This window comes from Penicillium citrinum (assembly GCF_028827155.1).
Source record: "Penicillium citrinum strain IBT 23319 chromosome Unknown utg000009l:1.0-4274883.0:1.0-4276374.0, whole genome shotgun sequence".
Taxonomy (NCBI): Eukaryota; Fungi; Ascomycota; class Eurotiomycetes; order Eurotiales; family Aspergillaceae; genus Penicillium; species Penicillium citrinum.
The window spans coordinates 206,756-224,182 of record NW_026622694.1 but is presented as its reverse complement, the minus strand read 5'-3'; the positions used below and the strand labels follow the sequence as shown (position 1 = coordinate 224,182).

Genomic DNA, 17,427 nt, shown 5'->3' with positions numbered 1-17,427 from the left:
CGCATCGCCAATGGTCTTTCCATGTTCGAAATGGAATCTGAATTAAGATATTACGAAATATCTGTACAGACAGAAGTACCTCTATTATAAAGAAGAATATGTTTGTCTCTGGGAGATTATATCTGATGAGGTTGTAGGCCACTGGGACTGGGACAATCTGATTGAGAATATATGTTGGTACGAAGAAGAAATATTATCTGATTTCAAGAAGCACAACGAAGAATTTCAGTGTAGGAGTCAGAGCGAAGCGATTTTTGATATATCAACACTACAAAGTGCTTTGTCCAGGATGCCCTTTATCTCGATGGACAGGGACGAGGTAAATGGATCTGATCTAGTTTATCTCTATGAAACCGACTCATCATTAAACAGAGATTGATTTTCATCGAGTGAAGAAGACTGGCAGAGTGGAGAAGAATCTTATTCGGGCCAATGCAATCGATGACGTATATAAGATTTTGGAAGGAGACTGGCGACGAATTTGAAATAGTGGTTTGGGAAAATATCTCGTCTCGCTCCTTACTCTGTGCACAGATGCGATTCAAAACTAAAAACAATCAAACCACTCTGCGGCTCGATCACAAACATAGAGGGCAGTCTTATCATGTTTTATGACACCGTGTATAGTATGAGTCATCAAAGTCTGAAATGAGAGACAACAGTCTCCAGCTCATATTCCGGAATGTGATCTCTTGTGAGCTTATGGCAATGCAATTTGCGCGATGAAATGAAGATAAGTATAATTGAAAGAAAGTCTATTATCGTCATTCAATAATCTCTCATTCAATATGGAAAAAAGGACCGGTGTAATTTATCTAGGGCATGAGAGTCATCTGGCCTTACAGGTAATAAGCATAATGCCCGCTATTATGATAGTCCGGTAATTTACGGTACATCTTCAAAACTCTTCCAAAACCAATTGAGGCTCAACAAGAATCTTCCAAGCGTAGTTTAGCGCGCTTCTTGGCGTTAGGGTTCCAGAAACAAAGAGAGAGTGCCGGTGACACCGAATTTCGGAAATACTGTAAAGCAAGATCAGGACCAGAAATTCTTGGTTCTTATATTTACCTACGGATTATATATCTAGGGTCAAGTGGAGTGGAGGCGACAACAAAGTAAAAGAATAAAGACATGGCTTGGTAAATATCCTAACATTGTGTATCTATCGGTCCAGTCCCACCTTCAAAGCATGGACCCTATGTACCTTGCTTAGTCTCAAAGCGCTAAATACCTCGACAAGCTCTTTGATTATTTCTTTCAAGATAGCTTCCATCTCGCAAGTGTTTTCTTTTCGCAACTCAGAGAAGAAATCATGTCTCCGGTAAACCACTCATGAGTATTGCCCATCATGGAGCCGGTGGCATCACGTCCATTCGGGTTAAATACCATCGCGCCTTTCTAGTCTCCTTTGAACCGGAATCCTAACTTTAAACATCAGTACCCTTTTGGGTTAAAGATGGCTTTAATAATTCATACTAAAATAGGTTGTCACGAAGTATGTTCAAGGTGACCTGATCACCCATTTGAACCACAGGTTACAGATGAAGTTCTCACCAGTCCAAAGCTTGAGCCGACAGTATAGTTGATTATTTGGACATTGCTCTTTAGGATTCGTCTTTGATTCATATAGATACGGCTCATTGGAAAAGGGATTCATATAGAGCAGACGTGGGCTGACGACCGGGGAAGAATTACCGGAAGGGCGCTGATCTCGGATGTTGCAGCCTGTTTACTCGGGTTTCTATGGCAGCCAATTGCTGGCCCCCAGAACTCTGAAGTCCTGATAGATATACGTAAATTCAATTTGATAAATCAGGAGGCATACGTTCAGGGTTTTACTCCAGAAGAGGCTCTTCAAAGATGATACTCAGAAGTGCCGATACATTTCGTCAATCATCTCAACCAATCTAGAGCCCGTTGCAGAACGTCCACGGTAGATTTTAGTCGAGCACGTTCATCTTCCTTGGGATTTTAACACGTAGCAGCCTCGATATCATCGAGAAGTGGCATGTATTTCGGCGTTCAGATCGTGAGTACTGTTCCCACAGATATAGTAGGTAGCCTCAGTTTGATATCGTCCAGCCTACTTCAGAGAATCGCCTTCGTTCAGAGCGCAGAGGCTCTCTCTGGCTACCTTGGTGTCACGATTCTTGGCGGACCTTGGATTCTCTGCGATTTGTTATCAGTTTACTGGCGACAAATTTGGCTCAGGATTCTCAGCACCATCTATGGAATGTTTTTTCTCAGAAGGCTTTGCGTAGACTTGGTTGTTATCGAAAGTATGAAGTTGAGATATTGCTTTCCTGGATTAAACACCTGTTTCCAAGAACCTGAAAGAAACTTGTCGATAAAATAGTGCGAAAAATGAATAAGAGGATACAAATTAAGAGGAAAATAGTGTTAGGATGAGATGACACTCGAGAAACTTCAGACCGGTACGTACTTCGGGGGTGGCAGCCCATTCACTAGTCTGCGCAATGACATCTATCCCGGCAGTAGAAACTCAAGAACGGGAACTAGAGCGGTATAATGTGAATAGCACCAAGGATTTGAATTCGTAGATCAGCATCTATGAGCATGAACTACCTAAAGAAGGAGATAGATAGGATAAGCTGACTAGATTGAGAAAATAAAATCCTACCTATGGCACATCTGCTGCATAAGCTGGTCCACGGAGATAAACCCAGTTACATTCAAACATTGCAAGCCCCATCTAGACTAACATCAGCGATCAGAGCATAAGGCCAGGGCGACGACTACCTTGCTTGCTTTATGTCTCGGTAGTTGCATCGAATTCCGCCTCACCGATGGTATTTTTCATGTCAGAAATGATAGTATTATGAAGGGTATTCTTGATGACATTGTTAACGGTGTGCTGGCTAGTATCACTGATAACATTGTGGCAGGTGTGCTGGGTGGTCTTTTCGATGGTGTTTCGAGGCTGGGATCCTTGCTTGACGTCCTTGTCGATGATATTTTCGATCGTCTGGTGATTCACCCCGCTAGTTTCATCTTCTAATAAATCATTAAACGACGCTGGACAGGGTCAATAGTAGAGTCAATGACTTGCTTGTGTTTTCTTCTGGTAGATTGGTACTGTCAGTGCCGCTTTCCAGACCCTGCGCTGGCTCATGGCTCTGATTGCTGGTAGCGTCGGGGTTCCAGGGAATGAGGGTAGTAGATTGAGGTTTCTTCTAAGAGATTTGTTTTAACTATATCTCTCACTTGAGGGTATGAAGGTTGATGCACTCCCCTTACTTGACTTGTGCGTGGCGATCTTAAAGAGATCTCGGGCTGATGATGACGCTTATGCATGGCTTTGGAGACGATGGATGCTGATAGCTTGCTCCTGAATGTAAGTTCGATGGATTAATCGTAGTTGAGGTTGATGGTTGGTGGGGTAAGAAGGGAAGAGCCGAGGGAAGTCGAAGTTGGAGTTGAGAAAGACCAAATGGAAGGACCGGTTGATGTCCGAAATAGGAAGGCACAACCCTCGTGTTTACACCGTTCACCAACATCTAGATGACTAATCACTACTAATTCCTTGAGTATAAGGATATGAGCAATTATAATGGTCTTACATATTCGATATTATATATTTATTTATCTATTAGGGAGGGCAAATATGAAAGGTTGGATTGCAATGGATTTCTTACTCCAGGGGCGGATGTCATTCTGCACCCGTTTGCACCTTAGCAAAGGCTTTCTTTTCATTTGGCTAGTAGGAGGAAGAGGAACCACCATATATCTTAGGGCTCTCGGACATATTAAACCTTTAGTATAGTATCGTTACACTAAACATTCGTGAATAGGGTCCATCATCCATGAAATACCTCCTTAGATCACCCAACCTGTTTTAAACACCCAATCTGACAAGATGACGGCTATGGCAGCTGCCTGTTCCAGTATTAGCCTGCCAAAAACGAAAAGCTTGATTCATGAAATCCTTACCATTGACATATCCGCTCCAGAAGCCACAGTCACCTCGAGAATAGGTTTATACCTGCGCCATCGAGAGTTCATAAAGGGCAAAGTTTCGTTGTGCTCTATACTTTCTCGCACTACCGCCACTTTCCTATCTCCATCCACAACATCATATAAGGCTAAGATACTGCCATGTCTCTCAATATTCAACTCAATTCGTTTCTCGTCCTGATTTTTTCCATCTATGGCAGCTTGGTTCTCAAATGACAGGCTGAAATCATGAATACCCTGGACAAAGGACCATTTGGGAGCTGCTTTGGCTATACTTGCATGATCACTTCCGGGTAACGTGACGAACCAGGAATGTGTAAGAATGGCTTTCTGGTGAAGTTCAAATAAAGGCAGCCCTGAAGAGTCTCGAAATTCTCGACAAGCGCGATCGCCATATTTCTTACCGCTCACGGTGAATTTTACTGAGCCGTCCGCATCATCGATGACCTTGAATGAAACCGCTGATTGGGCGTTGCCTTGTGGTTTGAGAACTAGGCGAGTTTCTTCGTTCGCGATATATTCGTTTCTGAAGGCAATTTGGCGATGTGGGGAACGAAAGGCTTTACGGGGTCGTTCTGGAGGTGGATTTGGCCTTCTGGATTGCATATGTGAAGTGAACATATTGTTTGGTTTGTATTGCTGACGGGCGTCAAAATGGGGGAGGATATAGGGAGAGTGCAGGATAGCTCCGAGAAGATCCCACTTGATGGCATTCTAGCTAGAACAACGTGACTTTGGCCCCCATTGCCCTGTCGCATAATCCCTGTAGCATCACTGTGGGGGCTTTAACCGCATCTTGTGTTGGTTTTGTATGATACAACTAACAAATACAGTAAGGATAATCCAGTATCAAATTTGTAACAGAAAGCCCCGATCGCGATTGTTTCGTTTTCATTCTACGAGCCACAACATAAATCATTCATATTGTTATCTCTGCTAGTGGCGCTTGGTGCGCTATACAAAGATCTTGTAATGTGATATAAGACAAGAAGAATTGATTGTGAGCTGCAGTACCCGATCTTGACTGCAAGCTTCTCCTGCCAAGGCCAAGTTTGGTTTCATATAAATTCATAGAATTCTGGATGGTCTGAAGTCGACAATTCTTTCTATACAGTATCACCATGATTATGAGGTAAATCATGCTAGTTATCCATATTTGACAACGCCATCTCGGACAGAACATCCTGCACGTGGCCATAGATCTTTGGGTACTGCGATTTAGGAAGACTCCAGAACAAGAAAAAGAACACCCATGCAAAACCAAATACCTTACTCCATGATATTCCTGTTTGTCGTATAGATGGGTCCCGCTGGTCTGCTTTACTCCCAACTGCTCGTTGTAACTGTGAAGCTACCACCTCCAGAGCCCCAGCTGCAAAGTTGAGACAAAACCACCATATATCTCCCGAGTAATTGCGATCACCGAGCTGCCAGGAGACAACACTATGCAGTACACCGGAAAAGAAAAATATGATGAAAATGACAAGGATCTTGTCAAACTGCGAGCCGCGACGTAAGCCGAAGATCTTTCTTGAGATGAAGGTGCCGTAGTTGGTATATGGTCGAACTACAATTTGGTGCCAGAATTGGCCCCAAAAACGACGGATACTCCAGCAATCACTAGGAGAACCAAAGATTCCCGGCCAATCTTCTGGATTATTGAATCGAAAAACCAGGATAGAAATTATGGAGAGTGCAGTATGTGCAGCATCTAGTTGTGTGACTGCGCCGAGGACCCAGTAAAATACAAATACGGCTCTCATCATAACTTCACGACAGGTCATTGGGTTGGTGGTGGAGAGTAATCGTCGAAAGAACACTTGTTTTGTGGGCCCGAAGTCCTCGATCTGCATATTCGGGAATAAGACAGGAAATATGCTCGGTAGCACGTAGATATTTATGGCTATGTAAACCAGTAATTTTGTAAAGCGTAATGCCGCAAACTTGCGCAGAGACAGTGGAGGACTGGATTTTCTCAACACCTGTCTACCAGTACCGACCAGTCGGGGGTTATTCCAAAGCTTCAAAGGCTTGTGATATCTGGCGGGCACCCAAAGGCTCTGAAATGGCTTTGTGTCGTCCCAGACTCGATGGTCCTCCAGCCATAACAGTGAAATGGAATGGGCAATCCATATTCCTAGGAGTAAGCCCCATAGGCTGCCTATGTCACCAGGCCAATAATTTGCCCTTGTGAAAGAGAGGACTGCGGGAATGAGGAGGAATGGTAACAACAAAAGCTTGTGGGTGGTATTGCTGGCCACCAGAAATACCCCAACGGAAAGAAAGAAATAGAATATGGATGAAATGACCGGTAGGTATGAGAAATTCAGGGACATTTTGATGTCTTGGAGGAACGATTGAATTTTTTTTTCCCCAAGAAACACGGTTGTATTTAACTATAATCATTATTTCTTGACGTCAAATTCTCTTTATATATAGACGACGTTACTTGGGGTCCGAAAATCCCATGTATGAAAAGTCCAACACGGTACAGTTAGCCCGAAATTAAACAGTGGGGGGCGCCCCGCAGGGCGTTTTTGGGCAATTTTTTTATTGCTTGTTTCTACGGCTGATGGGCTTAGCTCGAATATACCATAGTTTGACAAAAGATTGTTACGGTATGTATTATATTAAGAATAAATTAATAACTAAGGTAGTGATAGAGGGAGGCAGTTGAGCAAGAGCTATATTTCATTGAAAGACAATAACTATAAGAATATCAAAAACCTGAACACGCAGACAAACAGGGCTATCCTCTGTTTACAACATATCTAAATACATCTAGATAAAGAAAGATGTAGCATAACCAGATTCATGGTCTGAGCTTACTGGTTTGCAGAGAGAGCATTCTGCAAATCAGTCTTGTCCTGGGCAGAGAGCCCGGTGTACTCAAGACTGGCGCTACCCATAGGAGTGGGAACTGGACCACCATCCTGAGATGGGTTGCTGAGGAAAACTGTAGCAAGGTCCATACAAGCGGCAGGAACATTATCGGCGCGAGCAGCTGGTTTCGTCACAGTCAGCGGGTATTACTAGATATTGGATACGAACATGAAGAGAAACATACAGTCGGCACCGGTGCTATACACATTGACCGGGTTTCCAGGTCCCTGGTCATTAATTTGCTGTTTGCATTGATCGAAGGACTCTTGAGAGACACCCGCCGGCAGGTCCCGCTTGGTCAAATCTCCAAGGTCACTGGGGAAGTTCGTGAAGTCACGTCGGCTTTTGCTCATGCCTCCAGCAATTGAACCAGAGATGACACCACCGACAAGAGGGGCAATGGCCTCCCAAGGAGCAGGGCAGACCTGCATAAAAGAGACAAGGGCCACGGAGCCCATACCAATTGCCTTAGCGAAGTGCATGTTGTGAGGATTCGAAGTTGTGTTCGTGGGAAGAGTTGATAGAGTGTTGTTGAGTAGTTGAGTAGAGAGAATGAAACTGTGATGAATTGAATAGATTTGAAGCTGGAAGGTTCAAGCTATTTATCCCTGAGGATCCTCTATGGATGCCACTACTCTCGTTATATCACTTTCGTCTCATTGATATCCTAAATTTGGAAGTTCGTACATTGAGGTCCGCAGAATGCGTCATTTTGTTACTCACAGCCTCATTGCAATTGCTAATTCTGTATTCAGGAGGATCATTCATTCCTTCAATCATTTAATCCCTCACTTTGAACACAAATCGACCCCATCTGGTGTTGGTTTAGGCCTCTTTCTCATTGTCATCGCCCCCGTCTGATGTGGAATCAGCGAAGGAAGATCGGCCATTTAAAGGAATCTATATGTTCGGGAATCGGGCGAAGATATGGATCAAGCAATCGTTCACGTTCCTCATTCGCAGGCTTATTCTCTTCAAGTAATTAGTTTAGTCCAGAAGGAAGGCTCTCGCGTGGGTCAATGATTGGGGCTGCTTCGGGGATACTCTATCTTTGTCATGTCTGTTCGGATTGAGCCTTGCCTGAAAAGCAAATTACAGAAGTTACAAGAATAGTGTAGATGAGAATGGGCTTTCCATACTATATAAACCTCCTTGTCCTCGGGTGTTTAGTATCTACAACTTCGAAAGTTATCTGCTTATAATCAGGTGTCTACTATCTCTGCCGCAAATCCTTTTATATTACACACTTGCTACAATGAATCTGATCATCACATCAACCGCTATCATTGCTGGCCTCATGGGTATGGTCAATCTATGCCCGGCCCCGCAAGCTCTCATCATCCCAATTGCTTCAGCCGCTCTGTAAGTATATCACTGACAATGACAAAGTCATACAGAAAGTCCTAACATTTCAACAGCGCCGGTGATGCTGGAGCCATTACCGGAAAAGTGATTGAATCTGGCACATACAAGAAGCGTGATGGCTTCGTGTCGAGGGTGAAGCGCGACGATGTAAGATATTCAAAAGCGTTTTGATTGTAATGATGACGCTAAACTGCCTTCTAGCCATTTGCAAACCTCCCTCAACCTGCTGGCAATGAATGCAAGGATCAACTGAATGGTGCTAGTGTGAACTTTACACCAACTGGAAAGGGTGCTTACCGTATCGACAATATTCCTTCTGCTTGTATGACGCTTTCAACCGTTCTGATTGGGGATAACCCCAACGAGGCGGTGCCCACTCCTCTTGGTAAGTATAATCCTCGCTATTCGATGTTCGAGCCAAGTTACCTAACATTGATTTGAAGGTTCTTCGTCCTTGGAATACACCAATATCAGCGAGGATGAGCTTAACCAGCTTCAGTCAACTCTGGGTAATTAAACATAACTAGGTTGAGCACAAGTGCAGTCAGTGATCATTCAACCATCTCCTTGAAACACTTTTAAGAAGATGGTTAAATCTTGCTCGCTTAGGATGGTCTATATGTAACCCAAGTGCTCAGGTTTAAATCTGGCGCTTCTATTTGAGACTTTTACCTTGGCATATCTGTATCTACTCTCTTTAATCGCGTTCAATAAGGAATACATCTTTTCTTTCGAGCTAGAGTAAAAATTGGCTTCTTTGTAAAACTTTTCAACTGTCTTGATTTAAAGTTCTTTCGCTTGAGCTTTACTACGGTAAGATAATCCGAAGCCGCGGTCGATTTAGGGTTTCCATCCATCTCAGCGCTACTAGTGTTTCGCGATATAGATCAAGATACAGACTACGCCATTCTATTGATGTCCGCCATCAACGTTGAACTGTATTATACTAACAAGTATCTTGCTCGGTTTCATATGCCCAGTGGCTTGCATTTTTTAGGATCAAGCAGTTTTCATATGCAGAAATACATCCACCGAGGGGATGGCAATGCTTTATTGGGAAGACTAACAATAGCTTCGGGGCCTGACCATTAACACTGGGTCGATTTCAGCTATACAGCGCCGTACTATGGGAAAAGCTGTTACCTTCCTCTTTCAAAGTGCATCGATCTGGGAATGGTGCAAATCCTAGCGTCCCATAATTAAAGGAATGGCCCCAAGAGGAAAATCTCGCAATGTGCTACAAGCGGCAGCCTTGCTTACGGTAGTTTCAAAATGTATATCCTCGATAGTATGTAATTCAAGGGACTAAACGTTTGTTGACAGAATAACAGACCCACTATGAGACTCACCGAACGAAATATGAATTCCGCCCCAAGGATGTATGAAGAGAATGATATTTCCGGTCAAGCAGCTATTCCCGAAGGCTTTTCTCTACGAAACCAACATAGGGGCCAAATCGAGCTGACGATCAAATGGCAAGCTTTTTTTAGTTGAAAACCCCCGCACTGTGGGGCACTGACTCTGTTTCGGAGATGCTTCATGATAGAGAATATCTCGCACTTCGGTCTTGGGTGAAAACTCCGGGTGGCTTAACTGTGTCGCCTCCATCTTTCCCAAGGTTGGGTGAATATTACTTCTTATATGTTCAAGCACATCATAAAGATATTCGGAGAGCTTTGCACCAACGGCTACCAGTTAGCCCACATACTGGTGTGATACAGTAAATTCAGCCCCCACGAGACCCTCGGCGCTAATTAAACAAAGCCCCCAATCGAAGTGGACCAACCTTAGTCTGGTTAAGCCTTGTGGCGCCTTGGGGGGCCGTCCTTGAATTAACCTCCACTTTGACCCTTTTTCTTCGCCCCGGTTGATACAGTACAAATTCTTCAATTCGTGAAACATCGAGATAGAGTTCCCCCATCAGCCGCTCCTTCAGTTCATCCTACAGTAAATCCCTCTGTTATTTCCGAAAGTGTTGGTTATGTACTATTTACCGCCCCTCGTTACTTGACCATGAACCGTTTTGTGTTGGTTTCGCCCGATAAGTAGGCTCCACTGTAGCATGCAACATACTCGACTTCACATCACACGACACGTACACATCCCTTTTCATGTAAGTTAATCATCTAAAAGTATCTCACTCCACTCGAACAAGTTTAACTACCTTTTGATCCAAGAATACTGCAGACCCCCGGTCAAAATATCCTACGCAATGTCTCAATCCATAAAGATGTCTTCAACATTAACCAGCCCCAAGCATCCGATTGCAGTTCGCCTTGATCACATTGCGTCTAGACCCACCACACTTCGTGTCAATCATCATAGTCTGAGTTGGTCTGGGGGTGATTTTACTATTTCCGAATGGAAAGATCCCGAGGGATCTTCTTCTGAAGTGACCCCGATGTTCACTGTCACTGGCAAACTCGCATCTTTCTCCAAACGACACCAGTTTCTCGATCAGACAGGTCTTCCGCTATTTGATATCAATCGAAAGGCATCTGGTGTGACTTGGTTTGTCAGACTCCCTGATGAGGACTCATCTCGTGAGCCTATTGCTACGATTGCGCCTCGATGGAGTTATTTCAAGGACAAATTTGATGTTTACGTATCAAATGCTGCTTTGAACGGAGAAGAAGTTGTCATTGAAGCTCGTGGACAGGATATCTGGAAATTGAGGACGAATTTCTATGTCAACGGCTCTTTGGTGATGACCTCGAAAAGGACGGACAAGCTTATGGCATATATTCCGGGTAAACGACCCGAATGGCAGGTGGATATTGCGAAAGGCATGGATTTAGCCCTGGTAAGCCCCGGGATCGCATCAACTGTTGCAATTTATCTAATTATCCATTGTAGGCAGCAGTCTTGTCGGTCTATCTGGCTGAACTTATGTTTCATAGCTGCATGCCATCTTCGCACAACTCAGTTGGTGATACCCAGAGGTCATCGACGGAACAATCCAATTACGAACGAAAGGATTATATTCGCTGATATTCACCAGCTTGTAATTTGGGCCTGAGCAAGATGTCAGATCCTAAACAGCTTCGTTGTCATTGACTATGGCATGCGGTTTTGGCAGTTTGCGTTGTTAATAGACGCGATGTCTCATTGGACACCAAATTGATTGTTATTCAAATCAAGAATGTTTCCTGATTCCATGCCATTTTCTTTGGCAGCTTCGATATTTGTCTGCGCAGAGTGATATCTTGTCATAGATCCTTTTCTTCTCATCCGGAAAGATAGTTAAGCGCTAGATATGTTTAAAATAAACAAGAGGATTTGGAAAATACTCTCGATCTCGTACTATATTGAATCTCAGATTACCCTTAGTGAGAAACCAGTTCTGATTGAACGAGCTGCCCGAAGAATACACTGAATGTCAAGTAGGGAGGTTTGGCCCCTACGGCCCCCAACCCTTCCAGGCATATTTCTTCCCCATAAAGCCTCCCGATGCCCCGAATATTATTCTCACGTCTAATCATTCTCCATCAGGACTGATACTGAACAAATAAAACAAAATGCATCCCCAAAATTTTCTTCACAGCGCTCTCACTTTTCTCGTGATCCTCATCACTCCCTTCACAATATGGAAAGCTCTCTCCTTCGCCACGGCTAGTTCATACCCAATTGTCGTGGTAACATCCGAATCTATGGAGCCTGCATTTCAACGAGGTGATATTCTCTTTTTGTCAAATCGAAGCTACGAGGTATTTGCTGGGGATATACCGGTTGTTTGGTTTCCGGGAAATCCATTACCGATGGTACACCGGGCACTAAATGTTATGATACACGAAAACCAGTGAGACCTCTCACCTATAAGGATTCATAGATAGCAATGCTGATGAGGATAGACAATTTATTCTTACAAAAGGAGATAATAATCCTGTCCATGATCGCACACTATATCCCCGGGGTCAATCATTTGTGGCGCGTGAGGAAATTGTCGGATTAGTAAAAGGATATTTGCCTTTCGCGGGGTGGTTTACAATTGCACTTAGTGATTATCCGTGGTTGAAGGCTGTAGGAGTGGCTGTTTTAGGTGTTTTGGCATTTTTCACTTGAAGTAAGGCTTACTTAAAAAGAAAACAACTCAAGCGGCAAATCAATTTTTGGTTATATTTTAGGAGTCATAACAGGTGTTGGCACTTTGTAGTATAATATACAGCGTACCCTAGAGAACTTAATATATAGGTATATATTCTACCTTGTCATGCCGTTGTCGCATATGGAGAGACCGTTGAGCTTGACTGCGGCCTCGCATAACTACGAGTTTTAGGAATATCGCAATCTACCTTGAATTATATGAATAGAGGGTACTTCTACATTCCAAGAGTAGCCAAAGGGTTTTAGCGCTAAACACGGGCCAAAATGGGTTCTGCTGATGTCTATAAACGATGTTGATATAGGAGTGATATAAATGGATATCTATATATATGTATATTTCAAATGCGGACATTGACGTTCTCCTTTGGAAGTTAGAACCTCAATGTCCAGAAATATTGCAATTTATGGAGATACCTTACTTCTAATTTCAACATGCATAATGGTTGAAAAAAAAATAAATAAAATAAAAATAAAAATAAAAATAAACCCTATCACATATATAAGTGAGGCAGCCAGGCTGCTGAATGGATCAAATGGATCAGTGATCGTTTCATAAAAATCATGCGACAGTCACTGATTCATGCCCACTGGGCATGGACATGAACGTATTGCAGGTTCAATGCGTTCAGAGTGCTTATATCTATTTACTAGACGAAGGCGTACTCAACGACTATCAAAACAGAAAATGTTTGCCGTGAAATTGTGTATAGCAAGGAAGCAAGTCGTTACTTAGGTTAGATTTTACATTGAAGGAGTCTAAGCATTGGCTGGACTGTTTTGGTCGGATGAGAACCCATGCCAATCTCCTGGGCCAGCTTACAAGGATGAGACACTCCGATGCTACAAATGTGGCGTATATGTAATACGAATGTAAGGAGAAAGGATATGATATGAAGCTTTTGATCATGGAAAAATATTTATATTATGGCATGGTATAGTATGGTATGTAGGCTATGAACGAAGAACCTAGATCTTCAACATGTTAGCGGGATGCTAGCAAATAGGCATGAAACAATGTAATGCAAAAAGCTCAATCAGATAGCAGTTGGACAATTTATTATCCTCAAAGAAAATTCAGAACAGGTCTGTGTGAAAATGTTGCCTCATCATAAGAGCAGGAGCAAGCAAGAAGAAAGACAGCATTAGCTTACCGAATTAGTGTGGGCAGCTGAAAATTGATCTTAAAATATGGAGTAGTCAAGGTCAAATCCCAGCTGCAGGACAGCTTAAGCGATGCGAAGCTGCATTAAGCTTGCATTGCTGGAAGCTGGGATTGGCAGCAGCAACGACGGCTGACAAAGTAAACCTGGGCCATTGGGAGGTGAGGTCAATATCAACTGGGTGTCCGATAATGAAAATTCCAATTCCAATTGCAACTGCAATTCTGCCTGGTAGAAATGTTGAGTGAAGATGAAGAAAAAGAAAATTTGCAGCGGCGAACGAGAAGAAATACGCGGCGGTGGAGTCTGTTTGCACTGTTTGCACGCTAAACAAAAAAAAAAGCGGGCGACAGTTTGACACCGGCGGGGGGAGATTTTTTGTATTTTCTGTATTTTCTGCAAGAGAAATTGATTCAAGAGATTCTTCATTCAGTAAGTTTTATCCCAATGAGAGAATGTATGGGTTAGTGGTGGGTGTACTAATATAGTACTCTAGATATGGCCGAGGAAATCAAACCAGATGAGCAATGTGCGTATACCAGAATCACAACAGAGCAGAAGGAAAGTAATCTGACTGACGCGTTAACAGCACCCAGCTCGCCGTTCCAAAATGTTCGGACGAATGGTCGCGCTTTCAACTCGCCTAATTGGCGTATGAAGGGGGAAAGCAGTACCAGCAGCCCCGGTCCAGCATCTCCTTCGCCTCGTCCCTCGCGTACTTCATTTGGTCGTCCAACTGGACATATCCCGCAGGCAATTGCCGAGGGTCGTCGGTTATATGTTGGAAATATGCCATACACGGCCAAATCGGAGGATGTAGAGGCGTTGTTCAAGGCGGCTGAGTTTCCCATGTAAGCAACGTTGATCCCCGTTGTTTTCGCTGTCCCTTTTGTTTTTTTCGGTGGTCCTTGTTGTACCGCATCTAACACGACAACTCATACTATAGTGAACGTGTTGATCTGACCATTGACCCATTTACCGGCCGGAACCCCTCGTATTGCTTTGTTGATGTGGCGAGTCAAGAAGAGGCTACGCGAGCCATGGCCGAGCTGGATGGAAAGGAATTGTTGGGCAGACCAGTGAGAATCAAGCCTGGTGTGCAGAAGTCGAGTTCAACTTCCACTTCCACAGCTAGTCCATCTTCTGGTTCGGGTTCGGGTTCGGGTTCTGGGTCTGGGTCTGGGTTCTCGTCTGGCATGGATCGTTGGCGGCGTCCGGATCAAGCTGGTCAAGCTAGCTCTAGCCCTGTCAGGACACAGACTGATTCTAGCCGGAGGGTATATGTCGGTGGATTACCTCGCGTGGCTGATCAAGAGGAGCTACAAAGCAAGATCACTGCTTTCTTTGACGGATATCAAGTGTAGGTTTTTCCTGGAGCATATCTCAACAAAAAACCACGCTAACTCAGCCCGATTTTAGACAAAGCGTTAGCAAGCTATTTGCACCACACCTAGCCAAACGATTCGAGCCCGGCGAGCACAATTATCTCTTCGTGGAATTGGCGAGTGTAGAGGAGGCTCAACGGGCGATGGATGGACTGAATGGGGCCGATGGACCTTGGGGAGGGCCATTGCGAGTACAACGGGCACGAGGGGAGCAGACTAGTAAATGATGACGAGATGATCACCAGATTATATATATAAACATTGTTTAAAATAAAATAAATACAATCAAGTTATGAGGAGAATCAAATATCAAAAAGATCAAAAGATTCAAAGAAATCGAGAATGAAGGCGGATGACGTGAAGTGGAGCCCTTCACCGCATTCTTCCCTTCTGCAACTCTTCGAAGGTTTCAATTCAATCTTCAATTATTTCTGTACTCTTTTCTTTTTTTGGATTGGACTTTATTGAATTGTGGTTTAAATGATTGGCTAGTGATTTGCTCCTTTTTTTCCTCGATCGACTCTACTTTTCTTCTCTTCTTCTCTCCTCGCATGCTCGTTCCTATTCCACCCGATCTCCATCGTCATGTCCAGCAGTATCATTCGGAGTCAGGAGCAGCACAAGGTCTTTGTCGCTAGTGTGAGTACTTCCTTTTTCTTCTTGTTATTTTGATCTTCTTTACCTCGTTCCGCCCTCTTCTACTTCTCCTCCACTTATATTCTCCCTGCCCTCGTCAATGAGGGGTACGCGGGGTATGAACCCCTCCATGCCTCGGTCCATTTCCGCGGGGATTGCAGAAGGTGAATGACATGGGACTGAGCTCAAATACGAGTGAGATGATTTCCGACTATCCGAGATCTTCTCTAGTGTCCGTCTGGTGTCCGCTTGGTTGCATATCCTCGGGTCCTACTATTGTTCCGTGGAGCTGCTATCTGCTATCACGCATCCTGATGTCAACACTTACAACTCAGGCTCTGCACTCGCCAGATTCATAATGCACTCTCCTACTTCTCGAAAACCTTCATTTTCATTCAGCTTACAATCTATTCAGTCCGATGATTCTAAAATATGTGTCGTGATGGTCGGCTTGCCGGCCCGCGGCAAGAGTCTAATCGCTGGTAAAGGTATGTCGGAAGCAAAGCGCGTGATGAGCTCGGATAGACTGGATCAGACTAACCCGATACCTCTTCTCAGCTATGAGATACCTCGCTTGGGTCGGAATCCCCGCAAAGGTCTTCAACGTCGGTACCTATCGTCGAAGCAATACCCCGCAACCCCAAGCCACATTCTTCGATCCTCACAATGAAGAGGGTGAACGTATGCGCCGCGCTGCTGCCGAGATGGCCGTCACTGATATGATCAACTGGTTCCATGATGACAAGTCAAAAGGCGTGGTAGCAATCCTCGATGCGACGAACTCGACCAAAGAACGCCGCAAGTGGATTTATGAGAGGTGCCGGGATGCAGATATTGAAACGCTTTTTGTGGAATCCATCTGCGATGATGAAGAGCTTATCATGAACAATATTCTCGAAGTCAAGACCGATTCGCCGGATTATCAGGGACAAGACCCGGAACTGGCCGCTCTGGACTTCCGCAAGCGCATTCTCAATTATGAAAAGGCTTACGAGACCATCGACGATAATGAAAAGCACTATACTTATGTCAAGTTGATCAATGTTGGATCCACGGTTATCATCAACCAAATCAAAGACTATCTGTCAAGTCGACTAGTCTATTATATTCAGAACCTGCACATTAAGCCTCGATCAATCTGGCTATCACGAGTAAGCAAACATTCATCGATAGCAAACCTCTTTTCTCAGGCAAAATGCTGACTTCTCTAGCACGGTGAATCCGAGTATAACCTTACTGGCAAGATCGGTGGTGACTCCAACATTTCCGAGCGAGGCGAAGCCTATGCTCGCGCTCTTCCAGATCTCCTCCGGAAATCCGGCATACCACCAAATACCAAGATTGTCATTTGGACATCAACCTTACGACGCACAATCCAAACCGCCCGCCATCTCAAAGCAGAGACCGGCTTCGAGAAACTCGAGTGGAAAGCCTTGGACGAACTGGACTCTGGTGTCTGCGACGGCCTCACATACGAACAAATTGCAGAGAAATATCCAGATGACTTCAAAGCCCGAGATGATGATAAATACAACTACCGCTATCGTGGTGGTGAGTCCTATCGGGACGTTGTAATTCGTCTGGAGCCAATTATCATGGAACTGGAACGCAGTGAGAATGTGATTATTGTCACGCATCAGGCTGTCCTACGTTGTATCTATGCATACTTTATGAATGTGCCCCAGGAGAAGAGCCCGTGGATGGAGGTTCCTTTGCATACTTTGATCAAGCTAACGCCAAGGGCTTATGGTACTCAAGAGACACGCTTCAAGGCGGATATTCCGGCTGTTTCTACTTGGCGTGGTAAAGGTACTTCTGCGAAACATCAGGAGTTCCCGGCTGATAAAGAGGAGAAGACACATTGAAGCATCGATTGGCGTTGACTTTGTGGTGGTGTTGGTGTTGGCGGTGGTTGGTGT

The 17,427-nt window shown here is 44.2% G+C and overlaps 9 protein-coding genes across 9 annotated transcripts; 5 read left to right on the top strand and 4 right to left on the bottom strand.

The window, feature by feature from the left end:
- Window positions 1–2,770: 2,770 nt before the first annotated feature.
- Window positions 2,771–3,133, bottom strand: N7469_009561 (uncharacterized protein; the record flags this gene model as incomplete). The annotated part of the gene is made up of 2 exons (XM_056648466.1): window positions 2,771–3,036; window positions 3,067–3,133. The coding sequence occupies 2 exons, from the start codon at window positions 3,131–3,133 to the stop codon at window positions 2,771–2,773; spliced, it is 333 nt and encodes a 110-aa protein (XP_056495597.1).
- A 704-nt stretch (window positions 3,134–3,837) lies between these two features.
- N7469_009560 (uncharacterized protein) lies at window positions 3,838–4,596 on the bottom strand (the record flags this gene model as incomplete). Its single annotated transcript, XM_056648465.1, has 2 exons — window positions 3,838–3,897; window positions 3,952–4,596. 2 exons carry the CDS (start codon window positions 4,594–4,596, stop codon window positions 3,838–3,840), a joined length of 705 nt encoding a protein of 234 aa, XP_056495596.1.
- Window positions 4,597–5,117: 521 nt separating this feature from the next.
- N7469_009559 (wax synthase family protein) lies at window positions 5,118–5,828 on the bottom strand (the record flags this gene model as incomplete). The annotated part of the gene is made up of 1 exon (XM_056648464.1): window positions 5,118–5,828. The coding sequence occupies one exon, from the start codon at window positions 5,826–5,828 to the stop codon at window positions 5,118–5,120; it is 711 nt and encodes a 236-aa protein (XP_056495595.1).
- Window positions 5,829–6,800: 972 nt separating this feature from the next.
- On the bottom strand, window positions 6,801–7,340 carry N7469_009558 (uncharacterized protein; the record flags this gene model as incomplete). Its single annotated transcript, XM_056648463.1, has 2 exons — window positions 6,801–6,979; window positions 7,043–7,340. The coding sequence occupies 2 exons, from the start codon at window positions 7,338–7,340 to the stop codon at window positions 6,801–6,803; spliced, it is 477 nt and encodes a 158-aa protein (XP_056495594.1).
- Window positions 7,341–8,113: 773 nt separating this feature from the next.
- On the top strand, window positions 8,114–8,740 carry N7469_009557 (uncharacterized protein; the record flags this gene model as incomplete). Its single annotated transcript, XM_056648462.1, has 4 exons — window positions 8,114–8,220; window positions 8,277–8,370; window positions 8,425–8,608; window positions 8,667–8,740. 4 exons carry the CDS (start codon window positions 8,114–8,116, stop codon window positions 8,738–8,740), a joined length of 459 nt encoding a protein of 152 aa, XP_056495593.1.
- Window positions 8,741–10,435: 1,695 nt separating this feature from the next.
- N7469_009556 (uncharacterized protein) lies at window positions 10,436–11,214 on the top strand (the record flags this gene model as incomplete). Its single annotated transcript, XM_056648461.1, has 2 exons — window positions 10,436–11,026; window positions 11,080–11,214. 2 exons carry the CDS (start codon window positions 10,436–10,438, stop codon window positions 11,212–11,214), a joined length of 726 nt encoding a protein of 241 aa, XP_056495592.1.
- Window positions 11,215–11,741: 527 nt separating this feature from the next.
- On the top strand, window positions 11,742–12,285 carry N7469_009555 (Signal peptidase I; the record flags this gene model as incomplete). Its single annotated transcript, XM_056648460.1, has 2 exons — window positions 11,742–12,022; window positions 12,057–12,285. 2 exons carry the CDS (start codon window positions 11,742–11,744, stop codon window positions 12,283–12,285), a joined length of 510 nt encoding a protein of 169 aa, XP_056495591.1.
- Window positions 12,286–13,985: 1,700 nt separating this feature from the next.
- On the top strand, window positions 13,986–15,099 carry N7469_009554 (uncharacterized protein; the record flags this gene model as incomplete). Its single annotated transcript, XM_056648459.1, has 4 exons — window positions 13,986–14,016; window positions 14,077–14,338; window positions 14,434–14,847; window positions 14,907–15,099. The coding sequence occupies 4 exons, from the start codon at window positions 13,986–13,988 to the stop codon at window positions 15,097–15,099; spliced, it is 900 nt and encodes a 299-aa protein (XP_056495590.1).
- Window positions 15,100–15,457: 358 nt separating this feature from the next.
- Window positions 15,458–17,373, top strand: N7469_009553 (bifunctional nucleoside/nucleotide kinase/histidine phosphatase family protein; the record flags this gene model as incomplete). The annotated part of the gene is made up of 4 exons (XM_056648458.1): window positions 15,458–15,511; window positions 15,924–15,996; window positions 16,067–16,659; window positions 16,720–17,373. The coding sequence occupies 4 exons, from the start codon at window positions 15,458–15,460 to the stop codon at window positions 17,371–17,373; spliced, it is 1,374 nt and encodes a 457-aa protein (XP_056495589.1).
- Window positions 17,374–17,427: the final 54 nt, after the last annotated feature.